The sequence below is a fragment of the Pelodiscus sinensis genome, chromosome 3, assembly GCF_049634645.1.
Source record: "Pelodiscus sinensis isolate JC-2024 chromosome 3, ASM4963464v1, whole genome shotgun sequence".
NCBI classification, from domain to species: Eukaryota; Metazoa; Chordata; order Testudines; family Trionychidae; genus Pelodiscus; species Pelodiscus sinensis.
The window spans coordinates 51547946-51567256 of record NC_134713.1 but is presented as its reverse complement, the minus strand read 5'-3'; the positions used below and the strand labels follow the sequence as shown (position 1 = coordinate 51567256).

Below are 19311 nucleotides of genomic sequence, written 5' to 3'. Positions count from 1 at the left end.
AATAATACAGCTACACATACATTTTTCAAGCTCTGCACATCATGATATCATCCTGGGCTAAAAGCAGCACTCCAAAATGGCTACATTATAAAAGTTCAGAAAAATGTCTGTTTTTCACATAATCTTTCACATTATAAGATACAAGGGACAAATAAGTGTTAGCATTCTGTTTATTTTGCAGATCTGAGACTCCATGGAAAAACTTCCTATTTAGGGGATGTGTAAAAGATAAGCAAGGCCTGTGCAATGTCCACTTATTTAACTGCATAACAGTATGAGTTAGAACACTGCTACACTCATCATTGTGTACAAGAATGAGGATCAGGACTATAGATAGTATTACTGAAGTAAGTGGGACTACTTTCCTGAGAAAAAAAACCCTCTTTTGTATAAAGGCTGCAGCATCACATCTTTAGCAATCAGCATTATGCCTTTAATGAAAAGTTGCACAGAAAGAACCCAATAATCTAAGGTACTGAACACCCTCGTTCCCATTAACTTCAATAAAAAATGAGTACCTCAATGTCTTATCGGACTATGCCAAAATTAATTATGAATGAACAAACTCTAGAAAGGCACACTAGTGTGGTTTTCCAGTAAATCTGAGTTTGAGATAAATATCTTGGGGTCCACACACTATAGAAAGGACATGGATGCATTGGAGAGGGTCCAGGAGAGGGCAACCAAAATGATCAGGGGGCTGGAGCACATGACCTATGAGGAGAGGCTGAGGGAGTTGGGTCTGTTTAGTCTGCAGAAGTAAAGAGTGAGGGGGGATTTGATAGCAGCCTTCAACTTCCTGAAGGGAGGTTCCAAAGAGGACGGAGAAAGGCTGTTCTCAGTAGTGACAGATGGCAGAACAAGGATGGGGGTGGTCTAGGTTGGATATTAGGAAAAACTATTTCACTAGGAGGGTGGGTAAACACTGGTTACGTAGGAAGGTGGTGGAATCTCCTTTCCTAGAGGTCCTGACAAAGCCGTGGCTGGGATGATTTAGTTAGGGTTACTCCTGCTTTGGGCAGGGGGTTGGACTCAGTGACCTCCTGAGGTCTCTTCAAGCCCTAGGATTCTATGATGCTATAGTTCTATGACCTTAAACCAATGTAAATCCAAACTTTGGATTTAAATCCAAACTTTGGGCTAGAATTGGTTTACCCATCTCATGAAATACTCTCTTGAGTTTTATAATATTTTCCAGTTCAGAATGGATCTTAGGGTATGTCTACACTACAATGTTAGTTCGAACTAACGGATGTTAGTTCGAACTAACATTCATAGCCGCTACACTAGCGCTCCGCTAGTTCGAATTTGAATCGAACTAGCGGAGCGCTTAGTTCAAACTAGGAAAACCTCATTTTACGAGGATTAAGCCTAGTTCGAATTTACTAGTTCGAATTAAGGGGTGTGTAGCCCCTTAATTTGAACTAGTGGGAGGCTAGCCCTCCCCAGGTTTCCCTGGTGGCCACTCTGGCCAACACCAGGGAAACTCTATGCCCCCCTCCCGGCCCCGGACCCCTTAAAGGGGCACGGGCTGGCTACGGTGCCCGTGCCAGGTGCAAGTCTGCCAGCACCCAGCCAGCAGACCCTGCACCTGGCACGGCACAGAGCCACCCACCCGATGTCCCCCAACCCACCCCCTCTTCCCAGGACCAGGCTGGCGGCTCCCGGGAGCTTGCCCTGGACCGCAAGAGGCGGGCACCTTCCTGGGCTAGTGCGGACATCGTGGACCTCGTCCACGATCTCTGCACTAGGCACAGGAAAGTGGCCGGCTAGGGCAGGAGAGCTGCCAGCCTGGCCACCCAGGAGCAGGTGTGCATGAAAATCAAGGGGGTCCACTGAGACCCCCCGACCCTGAGCCCTGAGTTTACAATGGCCGTCCTGGGTCAGACCAAAGGTCCATCTAGCCCAGTAGCCTGTCTGCTGACAGCGGCCAACCCTAGGGACCCTGGAGGGGATGGACCGAAGACAGTGACCAAGCCATTTGTCTCGTGCCATCCCTCTCCAGCCTTCCACAAACTTTGGGCAGGGACACCACTCCTACCCCCTGGCTAAGACTAATCCATGGACCCAACCTCCATGACTTGATCTCACTTCCCTTTAAAGTCTGTTCTAGTTGTAGCCTTCACAGCCTCCTGCAGCAAGGAGTTCCACAGGTTAACTATTTGCTTTGGGAAGAGGAACTGTCTCTTACTAGTTTCAAGCCTGCTACCCAGTCCTTTCCTTTGGTGTCCTCTAGTCCTTCTTTATGGGAACTCATGAAGAACTTTTCTGAATGCACCCTCTCCACCCAACCCCTGCTTTTAGAGACCTCTATCCTGTCCCCGCTCCATCTCCTCTTTTCTAAGCTGAACAGTCCCAGTCTCTGTAGCCTCTCTTCATCTGGGACCGGTTCCCAACCCCTGATCATGTTAGTTGCCCTCCCCTCTCCCAGCCTTTCTCTTCCCCTCTCCCACCTCCTTTTCCCAGTCTCCCCCAGTTTTGTTCAATAAAGACAGAGTCAATGTTGGAAGAAACATTATCTTTATTTTGTACATCAATAAGAAGGGGGGCTAGGGAAGGGTAAGTGGAAGGAGGTGAGAGAGGAATGGGGTACGAGCCCCCGATGGGGAGGACTGGGCTGGCTCTGCGGGCTTCTGGGAGTGGAAGCTCTCCTGCAGACCCCCGATTGCTCCCTCTCCCCAGATCGCAGCCTGTGGCAAGTGCAGCCGGGCTGATGGCCGAGTGCTGTGATGTGCCCAGTGTGGGTACTCCGGGCAATCCAAGCCAGGACTGCTTTGCAAGCGGGGCACCCCTTAGAACTGTCTGTCCGGGGTGGGGGTCGGGACCCTTTAAGCGCAGCCCTCGGCTAGCCTGAGACAGCATCTCCACGCTCTAAGTCCTCCTCTGATGCCCTGCCGGCACTGCTTCCGGCCATCCTTAAGCCCTGTTCAGGGTCCACTCAGCAAAATGCTAATTCGAACTAGTTTTTAGTTCTAGACGCGTTAGTTCAAATTAGCTTAGTTCGAATTAACTAATTCGAACTAAGTTAGTTCGAATTAACGTTGTAGTGTAGACGTACCCTCAAATACTATGATCAACATCCATCTTTGTATTTTACTATTTCTGCTGGTACAAGAGGAAGCCAAGAAATACACTAATGAATAAAAAACCCAATTAATCCAACATTTTTCACAAATCAGTTTAGACTTACTTCATGTTTTGAGCATATCTTGTTAGCTTCTTATTTCTTCCCAACTGCTGTCCATTCTTGATATAGATATTATCAGCTATGATATGTACATATAAAGAACCATAGTAAAACCTGATCATTGACCCTAGCTTTGAACAGTATACGACTTAGTATAAAAATGACATGCTGACGTATGATACGTACACTGGAATACCTTCCATTCCCACAAGAGAACTGAAAGTTGAGATTGATTTTATTATTTTTTTCTAGTTTCAATGTCCGCAGGTGCACTTCATTCAAATATGTGCTGTCAGTCATTGAAACAATTAAGATTATAAACCTCGTTCAAACAAAGACAAAACTTAAATTTCAAAGCTTGGTTTAAGGTGACTGTTTTCTACTCAGCTGCTATCTTTGAGTCTTGTTTTTATTGGTGCTTGGAAAGAAGTAACTCATTAAAGTCAGTTCACACACTTGCCAGTTGTTCACAAAGTTTACTCACCCTCTGACCTTCTTTTCCCGGTGGACCTGGAGGACCATCTAGCCCTGGCAAACCCTGAAAATACAAACATTTGCAAATGTAACATTAAAAATGATATTGGCTTACTTTGTCTCAGCCTGTAACAAACCACATTTATATCCAAAAGAAATGTAAAATAGTAAAGGACTATATTATATTCATGAGCCAACCTTTACTTTGCCTTGCAGGATAACATTTGGTGTATCTCGGTCTCTGATCTCCTATAAGGCATTCCATGTAGTCTGAGAAAAGTAATGAGGTTTAAATTGCTACCTCCCAATCTTTCAAAAGCTGATATCACTTTATTAAAATGAATTGTCTGAATTCAATTTTAAATAAAAATTAATCTGTTCTACAACTTTTCCACTTATATAATTTCCCCCGTTGAATCACAACAGCTGGGAAGAACTCCTCAGACTTTATTAATTCACTACAAATTTTCTGCCTTTTGAATTTAATGTTAACAAGTTATGGTTTCAGATACTTCAAACTGCGGCAAACTACATTCATGCTGCAAACAATTTCTAAATTTTCTATTATTAATGGCTAATGATGCATAGTTTTTCACAAGGTAACTAATATAACAGAATTGCTAGAGTATATTTGTATATGTGAAAATGAAAAATTTCTGATGTCAACCTGAAATCATACAGAACTAATTGTAATATAAGTATCTAATTTAAACAGACACACACAGGCGCACACACATGCATTCTCCATGACTTCCCCTTTACTTGAGAATGCACAGCACCAGATTGGTTTAGAAATTTGCTGAGTACTGTTAACTTGTACAGAGAATCGATCAACTTTTTGATAATATAGTTTGTTGGAAATTCCGGGAGTGGAAAGATTCCTAAAACTATTCATTGGCAGAAGCAATTAGGTAAAATGAGAACATGTCAGAAAGTTTATTTGTAAAGTAAAACAAATAACTTTATGAAGGAATTTACTGAAGACACTGACCTTAGCCTTACAGATAGTGTTTGGTCTTCCTAGACCGTAGCCATTTTTTGTCTGTGCACCTAACTATCCATTGTATCTTGATCAGTAAGAAGATACGTTTCTTTAAAAATAATAGAGAGCCATAACAAATATGACAGAGTATGAACTTCAGAAACTTATGCTTTATATAAAAGGAACCACTCTGTGTTATGTATCTGTATAAAAAAATCTTAAAGGAAAAAATTGTCATAATGGCCTCTGAGGATGGGACACAAAATAGTGGCCTTAAATTGCAGCAAGGAATGCGTAGGTTGGACATTAAGAAAAACTTTCTAACTGTTAGGGTAGTAATACATGGGAATAAATTACCTTTGAGGCGTTCATTAAAGCTGCTCTTAAAAATCTCCAATGTCAGGAATAATCTAGATAATACTTGACCCTGAGGAAGAGCTCTCTGTGAGCCTGAAAGCTTGTCTCACTCACCTACAGCAGGATAAAATATATTGCCCAATTCTCCTTGTTTTTCTAAGTCACATACTATAAATCTCACACAGCACAGAGAATCTATACTTTTGATATTTTTAACTAGGTGGTTATTATAGCAGTACAAGTCCTATACATAAGTTTTATGGGCTAACATTGAAGAAATTGTGTGAATGATAAATGTCTTGAATGAATCATTAAAATATGTATAATTTCTTGCACTACAGTTACTGGTGACACATAGTAATAGAGAGGTAGCCGTGTTAGTCTGATCTCGCTAAAACAAGGAAAAACTATGTAGCACTTTAAAGACTAACAAGATGGTTTAATATGTACTAACAAGAACTGGTATATATGGTCATGCCAATTCTCTTCCAGAATATGAAGTGAGGAAGTGGGTTTGGCCCACGAAAGCTCATCACCTATTAAACCATCTTGTTAGTCTTTAAAGTACTACATAGTTTTTCCTTTTGTGATGACACATAGTAATTGCTAATATTTTAAGTTGATCATACCCCTAAATCAATATTTTTGACAATCAACTGGATATAAGTGTTATTAAAACTTATATGAGAGAAAAGATATGTGTTTGGCAAAGATGGAAGTAAGTGACTAACCATGCATTTCAGTTAAACTGTTTTTAGTTTCAGAAGGTATCCTGAACTGTGTTAGATTTCATACAACTCCCTCATTATAAGCTGCTGACTACAGGCCATAGAGTAAAATCTTCTCATGTGACCATAAAGATACAAACAACATTTGTACTGATTCAACATATATTTAAAAATGGTTAAAAAGCACAGCAGATGTCTGCCTACTAGATTTAATGGTTCAAACAAATTACATTAGAACATGCTTTGAACAAAATCAAAGCACAAATCAAAACCTGTCAGTTAATTATGAAAAGCAGCTGAAGTGGACAAGTGAATTTTCTTAAAGACATTATTTATATTACTTACTTCCTCAGTCCACTCCAAAAACAAAGTACTACAAAAATATTATACAAGTGTACTGTAAATATATAAAAGTTACTGCAATGTGTCTGATGGTTTTTGAAATGTGAGACTGGATAGGATATCCATAAACACTTAGTGCTGCTGAAATGAATTCCATGCACAACAACTTACATTAGCACAATTAATAAATACATTAGCCTAACTGAAGTATGGAATTGTTTCTTCATGAGAATTTCACAGATTAATTCATTTTAAAAATATATGCACAAAACTCAGATTTCCTTTCCCCCCGCCCCATTATGAAGCTGTCAGAGTCTTAGGTGTACCCAATTCTCACAAGCTATAAATGCTGCAAACAGGAGGTAAACTGTATGTGGAGATTAAGGAGACAAGTTAAACAAAAGTACACAAATATCCAAATCGGACATGTGGAACCATCACTCATAGAGATGTTTAAATAGATCACTTCCCCAGGTTTGGAACGTGTGAGCTTTTATAATATGTAACCACATTATAATAAATCTTTCTAAGACTCAAGTGTCATGGGCATTACTTAGTTGTCTAAATAATGTACAATAATACATTTCTAAAATATAATGTATGTTGCCTCTTTAAATAGAATTATTCAAATACCATAGAACCAGATCTGCTCTCATTTATATGATGGGGAATAAGAAAGTAGAATTTGGCCCTCTCTTTATGTTTTTATTTTATGTCTACTGCCATGTGCTGATGTTGATCTGCATGCACAAGTCTCATTTATATTAATGGAAGTCCTGACTTGGATAAAAGGCAATATATGGCCATGCCTCTTGCAAAGATTAAATAAATGGTAGAATGGCATTAATGAAGTCAAGTAGTACCAGTAATTTTGTATCATGATTAAAAAGTAACAATTAACTTCAATGGCAATTTTGAAGTGAGAAAAAGCTACTGCATGCTGGAGGGAGCAAAGACACTTACATGACACACTAAGAATCATAGCCACTGCACTCAAATCATAGCCACCGCACAGTACAATTTGGCTGAGAAGGGAAAAGAAGGGATAGAAGATAAGCAGAATCTTGGTTTGATTTTACTACTAAACTACAACCTACAGGCCTCATCTGGATTATCAGTCATTTTAATCTAGTCCTTGAACTCCTGTGTGTCCTGCTCCTGGCATGCTGTGACTTCATGCCACTCCCAAAGCAACTGCATGTCCCCCACTTTGGCTCCTATGTGCAGGGGCAGCCAGAAGGATCTGTGCACAGCTTGTACAGCTCCCATTGGCTGGGAACCACTGCCAGTGGGAGCTGCTGGGGTGGTGACTGCAGATGGAGTATGGGGAGAGGGTCAGAGAAGGGAGGACAGAGCCCTCTGGCTGTGCTGCCACATAGGAGCTGGCTGAAAGCCCTCATCTGCATAAGAACCCAGACAGATCCGTCACACCTACACTTCAATCTGCTGGCCTAGCCTGGAGCTTCTTCCTGCATCCTGACTCCTAATTTCTGGCTCTACCCCAGAGCCTGTACCTCCAGCTGGAGCTCTCTCCCACTCCTGCACCTCGATGCTAATTTTGTGAGCATTCACAGCCCTTCATACAATTTCCACATCCTGATGTGGCCCTTGGGCTAAAAAATTTGCCCATCCTGGCCATATATGAAGCTTTCTATACTCCTCCTATAAAAGGTGTGTAGAACAACCTGAAAGCCCTCAACATGCATGCCATCTCAGAGCCAGGGTCCTGCTGCTCTGTTTTGCCTCTAATGTATGGCTGTGGCGAAATGCCATTAATGGCCCAGAGCAAGCAATATATTCTTTAGAGTAGAACCTCTATTTTATGAACTAATTGGTGACTGAGCAAGAATTAAAATGCTAAGAAAGTTGAACAGTTCAACATTACAGAAGGTATAGCATGTACATTAATTTATTAATCATTTAATTATATGTTCAATTGTATATTACAAATGATAACAAATGTATACAGTGTATCTTTAATTTTATTTTTAAATAATATTTTACTGAAGCAAATAAAAATATAATCTCATTTTCTTATAGGTGTGGTACACTTTTTTCAGAAAGTAGAGCTTCAAATCTATTTTATTTTAATTTCTTTTCAATAGAGACAGCCATTTCAGTAAGAAATATAGAGTAGTCTTTCATAAATGTTCATAGTTTATGAACCTAACATTTTTACTAGACAAGAGTTTATTTTCTAAATGAAAAAAATGCATAATTTAGACTCCTGAAAGAGAGTCACTTGCAATGCCTCTTTACACTGAAGTGCATTAGTAATAGAAAGGAACAGGAAACTATTCTCACATCATTCTTCTGATGAAAGACACATTAATCATTTCCATGTCAACTGAGCACAGTGCAGGTTTTTACAAAACATAAATCTCTGAGACCAAAACATAAATCTTCCCTCAAACCCTGAGGACCAGTTCTCTTGTGTTACTGTGCAGAGAAGATAAAAATAAAAATAGACTGAAACTATCTAGATTGTCTAATATCACCTGTTTCTTTAGACAAATTTTCCTTGACAGAATCTTCCCCCACTTAAAATCTAGGAGCATTTCCAAATTCTGCTATCAGCATTAAAGATGATTCCATGATTACATTCAGCTAAAAAGAACTAGATAGGTTTATGTGCATGCACTCTAATAACCTCTATTTATGTGCCAGAAATGGTTAAAATCCAGTTTCTGTCAATAGAAACATTTTTAAAATAATGAAAATATAACATCACTTGCAAGTTGTATATTATTTTATTAATTAGCCTGCTCTCACTAGCATTTCTTTTGTTGGCAATTTAAAAAAAAAATTAACAGGAGAAATAACACTGGATGAAATATTTATAAAGAGGAGTTCTCTTGTAGGACTTGAATCTGCACACCCTTTTTCACATGAACGGTGCATCTAGACAGCACCCTTATCTCAGAACAAGCAATGCAATTTGTGCAATACAAATTACATAGCTTATTTTGAATGTATTTTGAAATAGCTTATTTTGAAATTTGGCACCGTTTATACAGTGCCAAATTTCAAAATAATGTGCTATTTCGAGACATTCCATAACCCTCGTGGAACAAGGCTTACAGGGATGCTGGAATAGCACGCCCGTTGTTTCAAAATCTACTTGGAAATAATGGGCACGTTTAAAAGATGTGGAATGTCCGCTGTCTAGACATACCCTAATAGACCTAGTTTAGGATGTCTGGAAGGCCCAATTGCACAGGCAGTGCAGATCTGCCCATGGAGTATGAAAAGCATAATTTCAAATGGCAAACTTAAATACTCAAATAAGCAGTATGTTACATCTTCAGTTAATTTAGTAATCAAGGTTTAAATAGGTATCTTGAAGATTTGTGATCTAAACCCAATTTCCACTGTGAATATTACATAACCTGATGCATCAATGCTGCGTAATCTGTGGTTAATATGTCATCTGTTTACTGAATCTGAAAGTGACCACAGAACATGCCCAGGCCTGAATTTGCAACTTCCTCATGGTGGCTGCTCTGCAAAGTATGTGTATGAATTTCCCTTGAGCTTGATTTAATTGATCCCCCAAGGCTCAAAGAGTCAGCATTCCAAATATCTGTTTAGTAAGCAAGTCTTAGGTATGTCTGCTTGTGACTGACTTAACCCAGGACTTCTGTGTAAACACTTGGTGCCATCTGGATGAGTATTTTATAACTCCCAAAAGGGATAGGCCCACAAGAACGTACAGACGGACACTCATTTTCCTGGGGAACTAAAATCAGTAGATCAAGTGTCAAGAGGAATAGTTTTCATATACTTTACAAGAGAGATCGCTGCACCACCTTCCTTCACCTGTCACTCTTCTGACATGACATGCACAGGCATGAGCGGTGGATGCCAGAGAGGGAGAGAGGAGCTTAGCCATCTGTGACATTTCAGAGACTAGTCTCTCCCCTCTTGAGCCTAAATTCCATATTCTGACAAAACTGTATGGTAGAATACTATAATTTTTATTCCCTGTTTGATCTCTAGAGCTAGCATTAGATATAATAAAATTATTAACTTTTTAAGACTTAAAAACATTCATGTGTAAGCCAGTTCAATATGTTAAATAATATTAAGGGTATAAAAACATATAACTAAAGTGAGAAGATTCAAAGTTAATTCCTGTGGCTTGCTATTATAAATTTTAAAAATGTATTACAAAAGAATAATCATGACCCTTTCATCTTTGTATAAAACTTTGGAAAGGTAAAGCACTATGCAAATTACAGACACTGGCAGAAATGAAGTATGACTATGAGCCTTAACTTTGGCTTCCCTGTGCCATACCATTACCATAATCAAGGACTCAATAAAAAAGATATTCGATGAGCAGATGTATGAATGACTGACATCAGGAAAACATAACATCTTGAATTAAAGATCTTTTAAAAATGCCTAAAAATGTAGTGATCAGAGCCATTAGAGCTTATTGTGTAATGATGTATGATTCAAATGCATTTGTTTATATATGTAAGACATCCTAGAAACTTTCCCTGAACAAAGTTCCTTTTGACTACTCACTTCAACCGAAGTTCCATGTACAGAGGCCTTTAAATTTATATTTATGTCTCCTTCTTAGATTACATTATATTATATTATATTTCTAGTTTGTTTTTTCCTAAATATTTTAAACATAGTGGAATTATGTTGAAAACAACAAAGTATACATGTTGTGGAAATTTATGTTTTCATATTCCTCTTTGTAGTACCCAAACCCCACTGACTTCAGTGAGCTAGAATCTGACCTTTACTTAGCAGTATAACATGTGTATTCCTTCCTAAATTCTTTGCTGCCTCTTTTTGCCCAAAGTTTGTGTTGTATTTTGGAAGACAGTGAAGAGGTTTTATGAAAGGTTTTCAGATTTAATTGAACACATTTTCCAGACCATTATGATCTCTCAGAGTACTGCTTATTTTGACATATCAATATACATTACAACTGACTAAACATTTTGGGGAATTTTAGAAGTATTTTCCTTGTTAAAATATTTTGGTATGTGTTTCACCTATGGCTGTGTCCAGACTCCATGCCTCCTTCGACGGAGGCATGTAGATTAGCCACATCGGAAGAGGGAAATGAAGCCGCGATTAAAATAATCGCGGCTTCATTTAAATTTAAATGGCTGCCCCGATCTGCCGATCAGCTGTTTGTCGGCAGATCGGGAGAGTCTGGACGCGATGCCCCGACAAAGAAGCCTTTCTTCATCGACACAGGTAAACCTGGTTTCACGAGGCTTACCTGTGTCGATGAAGAAAGGCTTCTTTGTCGGGGCATCGCGTCCAGACTCTCCCGATCTGCCGACAAACAGCTGATCGGCAGATCGGGGCAGCCATTTAAATTTAAATGAAGCCGCGATTATTTTAATCGCGGCTTCATTTCCCTCTTCCGATGTGGCTAATCTACATGCCTCCGTCGAAGGAGGCATGGAGTCTGGACACAGCCTATCTGTTAAGATTGTTAAAGTTTATTGAGAAATTATATATTTTGACACACATACCAATTCTGATCCTACATTATTTATAAGACATGCTGCATTGTCTCTAAGGGTTACTTCTCTCATATACATACAGTCAAAACGCTTACTGAAAAAATGTGGATTTTCCCTCAAAATACAGAGGGTGTCACCATTCCCTGTATCCTAATTCTGATCAATGTTAAGAGGCAGATAGAGAGCCTAGAAATGTCTTGTGTCTCCCTGCTTCTATAATAGCACATGTTCAGCATGAATAAGAGCAATTAAAGGTTTGATCTAGTTCAGTGGTCACCAACGTGGTGCCCGCGGGTGCCATGGCGCCCGCCAGGCCATTTTTGTGCACCTGCCGAGTGAACAGGGATGGCCCTGCCCCCGGGTGCACGGCGCATGGGCGATGCCGGCCCCGAGCGCACGGCATATGGGCAGCGTCAGCCCCAGGCACGCACAACATGGGCAGCCCACCCCCGGTTCACAGCATTTGGGTGGCCCTGCCCCGGATGTGTGGTGCAAGGGCTGTGCTGGCCCTGGGCGTGTGGCCTATGGGCAGTGCCGGCCCTGGGTGTGCGGCACAGGGGTGGCCCCGGCTGTGGGCATGCAGCACAGGAGCAGCACCAGCCCCAGGTGCGCAGCACATGGGCAGTGCCAGCCCCAGGCAGGCGGCGTTTGGGTGGCCCCACCCCCAGGCGCGTGGGGCAAGAGCTGTGCCGGCCCCTGGTGTGCGGCATATGGGCGGTGCCAGCCCCTGGGCACATGGCACAAGGGTGGCACCGGTCCTGGGCGCACAGCACAGGAGCGGCACCAGCCCCAGGCATGCAGCACATGAGCGGAGGCAGCCCCGCCCCCGGGCATGCGGCGCATTCGGCTGTTCCGGCCCCAGTGCACGGGCAACCCCACTCTGGGTGTGCGGCACAGGAGCGGCGCTGGTGCCAGCCCTGGGAGTGGGGCTCATGGGTGGTGCCAGCACCAGGTGCGCACCGTATGGGTGGCCCCGCCCCCAGGCACATGCATGGCTATGCCCCCAGGTGCGTGTGTGGCCCTGCTCCTGGGTGCCCGGCGTGCAAGTAGCCCCACCCCCAGGTGCCTGGCAGCCCCAAAAGGTTGGGGACCACTGATCTAGTTCATGGTAGGGCTGGAGCAGCACAGAATATGGGAGCCTCGGGCCTTCTTTAATTTATTCCACTGGTGCATGGTCTGAAGAAATCTCATGCAGTGGAGGACGAGCATTAGTAAAACAGAGCTCTACCACACCAGCATCCTCCACGCCCTGAGCGCTTCCTGTACAGTGGGGTGAAGAATGGTTTACCCCACAAAATTTCTGATTAAACGTCAAGTTGATTTTACTTAATCACTTAAGAACAATTTATTTTATGTTTCCATATCACCAAAATAACCAAAACATTTTATTAGTAGGAAAATTCAGAAATGGCTCCAAGTAATGCCAATCTTCAGCCCAGGCTATGTCTAGACTACACTGATCTATCGGAAAAAGGTATGGAAATTGCGGAGTGCAATTTGTATACCTTTTTCTGATAATTTTTTCACGAGGCTTTTCCCAAATTTGGCCTGTCGATACTGTGACAAATTTCGGAAAACCCTCCTCTTACAGACTAGCCCTTCTTCCTCGTGGAAGGAGGGATACAGGGACTTCCGAAAGAGTGCGTCTGCTCTTCTGCAAAAAAAAAAAAAAAAAAAAAGCAGAAGAGCAGTCGCGTTCCCTGAATGCAGCAGAGTTTTTCCGGGATACCTCTGGGAGGAATCCCGGAAAAACCCCGTAGTGTAGATATAGCCCCAAATTATTATTTTGTGATGATTTTTAAGTTCCTACATTTAACCAGGTTTATAACTGAAACTGAAACATTGAAACCTCAGTCTCTGCTATAGTACTCTGAATAGTATTGGTATCAGACCTAATTCAGTGTCATTTGTACCTAGTATTTATTTATGATAGAATGAGCCATCTTTCATCTGAGGATATGTATTATAAGTTATGGCTAAATAAAAAAATACCACACAAACTGTTTTTTCCCTGATCACCATGCCTGATCTCATTTGTCTTTTTTCAGTACTTTCCACCAGAAATGCATGATTTTCTGCAGTAGTAAAGCAACAGTTTTCTGGCTGGGCTATCTGTTCAAGTAATGCTATAATCAGTCTTCAAATTGGTATGGAGATCCAGCCTCACTCTCATCTCATATCTCAGATAACAACATGGCAATTCTTCAGCTGGTACTAGAAATTCTCTGAGAGTTTCATCAGTTTCTGCAGATTTTAAGCTGTTTTTGAAAAAGCTGTGAAGAGACCATAACTTTCTGTGTTTGAAGCACTGCAATGCTGCTTTACTATGCCTGAATCATTTGAACTGGAACACTCTTATAGACCTTTCCATCAAAGAATAAGCCTGATAGGTTTAGACATTTGTTGCATAAAGGTGAATGATTTAAGCAACATTAAGGTTAAGCCCAAGCAGTTCAAAAGTGGCTTCTGATTTTGGATGACCAACTTGACACATCTCGGACCTGATTTTTGGAGACGCTGATCACTCACAAGTCCAGCTGAAGTATATAAGAACTGTGGGTGAAGTAAATAAGAGCTGTGGATGGTCTTCTGATCTAATGGTCTCTTTAGGCCTGAAAATCTAGGAATCTATATAAAGTGTGAACTACTCCCATTCATCTGTGAGAATATTATGTCTCTGATAGACTGTACACATCTATTATGAAAATTCCAGGGTGCAGCAGAGCTATAGTAGATTTTAGTATTCAGAAAACCCTGTTGTGCTTTATTAGTCCTCTCTGAACTGCATGAGATCCTCTCTGTTGTAGAGATGCTAAGAACGAAGTCACCCAAAGCAATCAATGTCAGTATGGATGATGGCTCCTCTGGGTTAGCTCATGAAAACCAAGGTACTCTCTCAGGTGGCTCACTGACTCAATGCAAACAGCTGGTCAGACACTGAATCTCATTTTGGACTGAGAATTAAGATAGAAAACATGGAACTTGCATTTTGATAACAAACATGATTATTCCTGGGTGTCTTCACTGAGGGGGCATTTACACAGCAGGGCTTAACTCAAAATAATCTACGCAAATTGAACTACGTCAATTGTGTAGCTTATTTCAAAATAGCTTATTTTGAAATGGGAACACCTACACAGCACTTATTTTGAAATAGAGCACTCTTCCTCCGACTTCCCTTATTTCTTGTACAATGAGGGTTACAGGAGTCAGAGTAAGAAGACCTCCAGTTTGACTGTATATCAACATTAATTCAAAATAAATGCCTGCTGTGTAGACGCAGACTAATTTATTTTGTAATAATGCTAGTTATTTTTAAATAATGTTGCTGAGTAGACGTACCCTCAGACAATTTCAATATCCTTGCTGTGAGAAGGCTTCGTTTTACTTTGGGAATACGATTATTTAATGAAGACAGAACTTCCAGTTCTATAGAACAAAAGCCTTTTCTGGAGAGTTTTGGCCTGGATACATCAATGAGGTTCTGTAGGTGCTCAGGGAGCATCAAGTTAACACAGTGCAAACTGGATTAGTTTTCTTTCTGGTTAATAAAATGTAATAGTGAGACATGTGGCATATTTGCAGAGAGGACTGCCAACATTTCCTTTCTGGAGCACAAGGTAGCAGCTTCTCTCAAAGAAGCAAGTGTAACATGATCAAGAAATCATCTCTTGAAACTGGTCTTTCTAATTATCACCCCACCTCAAATTTTCTTTTCTTGAAGCAGGTTACAAGGAAGGAGTAACACAGGAACTGTGCAAATATAAGGAATCCTGAGACTTCTTTGATCCTGACAGAAGTATAGAGACCACTGTGAAGCTTTTTGGTTTCTAATCTCATCCTGGGAATGAATAAAAAATCAAGTTCAACCACTGTTTTTGATATTGTTCACGATGTGGTTTTAGTACCATAGGTGAAGAAACAAAAAGGGATAAATGGAATTACTTAGGTGGCATATCATGTGGTTCCGGTGGCAAATCAGGTCATTGCACATTTACGCTAATGGTACTCATGCAATCTTTTGCAGGATTTTATTCTTTCTTCCCTCCCGTTCAATGTGCATTTCTTCACATTGGGAAAGACAGAAAACCACTATGGGCAGCAATACCTCCAATGCACAAAACAACACTCAGCCATCACACAGAACTAGCCCAAAATGTTTTTAATCTTGTACATTTGAAATAATTTTGCAATCTTTTTGCCTTGCAATGCTAACATTGCTCTGACAAAAAATTACTAGAACATGTTCAGCATAAGCTACTTTTAAACTTTAGCTGGGGCGGAATTATACTACTGTTATTAGTAGTAGGTTTACAGTGACTACAAGTATTATGTGTTTCCCAGAAGATAATTAAATGGTGTTTCTTGCAATATTTCACAGACTGCACTGCCTTTCAATTAATTTCCATGTGCAGTTAAACCTTGTGGTTTTATTCTACAAATTCCTAGTTACTTGAAGAAACATTTTCCATATGCTGTTACATCAGCTGAAACACGTGAGGGACAGTGCCCTTTTTAAATTGGAAGGTGGGTGATGGAGGCATAGGATTGTCAACGAAGCACTATTAACTTCATAATTTGCTTTCCTCCTTTGAGTGCCCTTCTAGATGTGACAAAATGATGGGAAAGGCTAAGAGGGCAATATGGCATAATTACTTTTTGGATATTTGGACCAAAAATATAAAATATGTATTTTTTGATATATTTTATATATTAGCAACACATTATGACACACAACTCCATGGGTCTTTCTCCTCTAGCAGAGACAATGTTGTCTTCTACTTTTCTTGGACTCAGAAGGAAATTAGAATTTGGATACAAAATAACTCACTCATACTAAATTCAATTAAGATGAAGATGATATGAGTAAGAAGAGAAAAGCAGTCAGATGAACTAAAAAACCCCCATGACTCTGTATCAATGTTATGCAACCATCAGTGGTTAAGAAAACGCACAATCTCAGGGTTCTGTTATACTCATTGCAGTTAGACCCAGCACAGCACTAGTCATCCAAAATGCCTTCCTTCGTCTTCACCTGATAAGAAGACTTCACTCCCCTCCCCCATTCTTGAAACAGGACTTAGCTATATGGCCTGATGCTTTTGTCATCCCAGGTTAGATTAATGGACTGTGCTATATGACAACATATGATTGACGGCATATGCCAAGCAGAAATCCATTCAGCAATTATAGAGTAATAAAACACAAATATCAAACGACTAGATGTTTATACTTCTAATAAAGATATCCACAGTGAAACTGGATAGAATAAGAAAGTGATGCTTTAGGGCATCAGGCAACCATTCACAGACAGAGTTCAGGAAGAAACTTCTATTGTAGAGAGACAATTATTTCATAGTTTTCCACTACAGGATGTCTCATAATTGCCTCTGAAACATATGGTATTAGTAACTATTGCAGAAAAGATACCGAACAAGATGGACCTCTCCTCTAAACTGATATAGATGTTCCTGATATGATAGGAACCTATCATACTTAGGAACTAGCTATCACCAGATTATCTACAACTAATACTACCTATCACCAGATTATCCAGTTACACTAGTAAAGAATTTTTTGAAAAACAACAAACAAACAAAAAAGACCCAGAGGCTTTGAAGGCCTACAAGCACTTGAGTTTCACGTCAAAGGCCAAATTAAATACTAGCTGTTTGGAAACAAATTTTCAGTATGGACAGATTAGTCTATGAAATTTACCTACGTCTAAAGTAGTTGGTACTGGTCATTGCTGGAGAAAGGATGCTGGAGTAGATGGACCTTTATTCTGATCCACCATATCCAGACAATTTTTATGTTCCCATGCTCTGGGCTATGCATTCGTTCCCTGTTCAATTCTGGATTAATTTCAAGGTGCTAGTTTTAATAACTGTTGAGTGGACTAGATACTAGCTAGTGCAGAGCCCCTCCTCTCCACCTGCCATAGCATTTGTGACAGACTTATCTCCACCTAAAGCCAGTCCCTCCTCAATAGGATTTTGGGATATAGTAAGTATTTTACTAAAAATCAGCAATCTAGTTCTTTAACTGGTATCAAAAATGTTACAAGCAAGAAGAATAAAGAAGGACATTCTCATTAAAATTTTGTGGAAAATATCTTCAGGATATTTTGAATACTGTTACCTTCTTTTTGTTGTTTATAAATTTTCATTTACCTTTTCAGTGTCAACTAAGAAGTGAATGCCCTATCTAACAATAAATTACATACTGATAAATATGACATTTAGAAAATGTACAGATATCTGGAAGGAAGGATTTTGATATTTTGCTTAACGAGAAAGAGGCTTGCATGACAAATAAACACCACCAAAAAAAGCTACATTTCTTGAGTGTTTTCCTTCCCTCCTTTTTCCACTGTTTTTTGTTCCTTTGTTTTCTGGTATACATACCCTTAAGGCAGCTTGTCCTGGAGGCCCTTCATCTCCCTAAGAAAATCAGAGGGGAGGAGAGTTAACAGTTCCTTTCACTTACTTTTACATCTAGTTAGAAGATATCAGACAGAAACATAAGTAAATTTGATATCATATTAGTCAACCATATGATGCTTTTACATTACAAAAGCATATGTAAAATCTAAAATACCTGCACTAGATCTGAAGAAAAGCTCTGTACAGCTTCTCTCTCTCCAATGGAAGCTGGTCCAATAAAATGTTTATTTTTTGTATAAATAAAATGTTATTTCTGTATTGTCCCAGATGTGCATAGTATTTTACACATAAACAGAAAGACAAACCCCTGATCTAAAGAGATTACAATCTGAGAAACCAATGCTACAGTCACTACACAAGATTAATTTAATGTACATAAGTTAGCTCATTGGACTCAATATGACTGTTTATATTTGAAAAGTCGTGTTTGTATGTAATTTTTAGAATTAGATCCTCAGGGCCTAAGTATACAAATAAGGCTGAGATCCATGCCCTAAGCTAGATAAAGGACAGCAAGGGATGGCCTGACAAAATTGGGAGCAGGGCTTGGGGAAGACTGGGGGATTGTGACAGTGTGGACTAGGCCATGAAACCCTCTGCTGTAGACTTGTGACCAACAGGGGAGCTTGCAAGAGGTGAGTGCCATACCATTACACGGTTGTTAAATACTTTATAAAAATAGATATCACAGTCATTAATGCACACATCTTGTTGATTCTTATACTAAAATAATTTATATTTATATTTAGAGTTTTAAAATACATCGATATATTATATTTAACATTTGAGAGATCAAGAGAGGACAGAGGGTGTATGCTTTTGTGGATGCTAGCAATGGAAGACAGTAATGATTATGCTTATTAAGATGAAAAGCACAGTGCATAAGGACTCATATTGTTGTTAACAAAATATGGGGGCACAGATTGAACAATGAGGATTAAACAAAAGATTGAGGAATTGCTCATTCAGTGAGCATGTTCCATCTTACATACTAAGTGAGACCAGGCCTTGTGGGGGAAAAAAAGCTGTATGTGATCATGTAATTAAAGATTATATCATAATACATACAAAAGGGCCCAACTGAATTTTTGCAGGCAACCTTAATTCTATTATGTCTCAACTTTTCAGTGTTCATCTTTGCGACTATAATACTCTTCTAACAATTTTATATGTGCAATATGTCTTTGTGTGTGTGTGTATGTTGTGTGTGCTAATTAATTTATAGACACACAAATACCTTTTCTCCCTTAGGACCAGCCAGACCAGGTTCACCAGGATCACCTTTTAAGCCCTA

The 19311-nt window shown here is 40.0% G+C and overlaps 1 protein-coding gene across 11 annotated transcripts in view; it reads right to left on the bottom strand.

Moving 5' to 3' along the window:
* The window catches only part of COL19A1 (collagen type XIX alpha 1 chain), a 372523-nt gene that overhangs the window by 174325 nt on the left and 178887 nt on the right, over positions 1-19311 (bottom strand). For 10 of the 11 annotated variants that reach the window (XM_006127229.4, XM_014575574.3, XM_014575570.3 and 7 more), the window contains exons 14-16: positions 19255-19308; positions 17979-18014; positions 3672-3725 (exon numbers count right to left, since the gene is read on the bottom strand). In XM_006127229.4, coding sequence (XP_006127291.2) covers positions 3672-3725; positions 17979-18014; positions 19255-19308 — 144 coding nt within the window. The remainder of the gene's footprint in view (positions 1-3671; positions 3726-17978; positions 18015-19254; positions 19309-19311) is intronic. The other variant, XM_075923703.1, reaches the window with a different exon arrangement.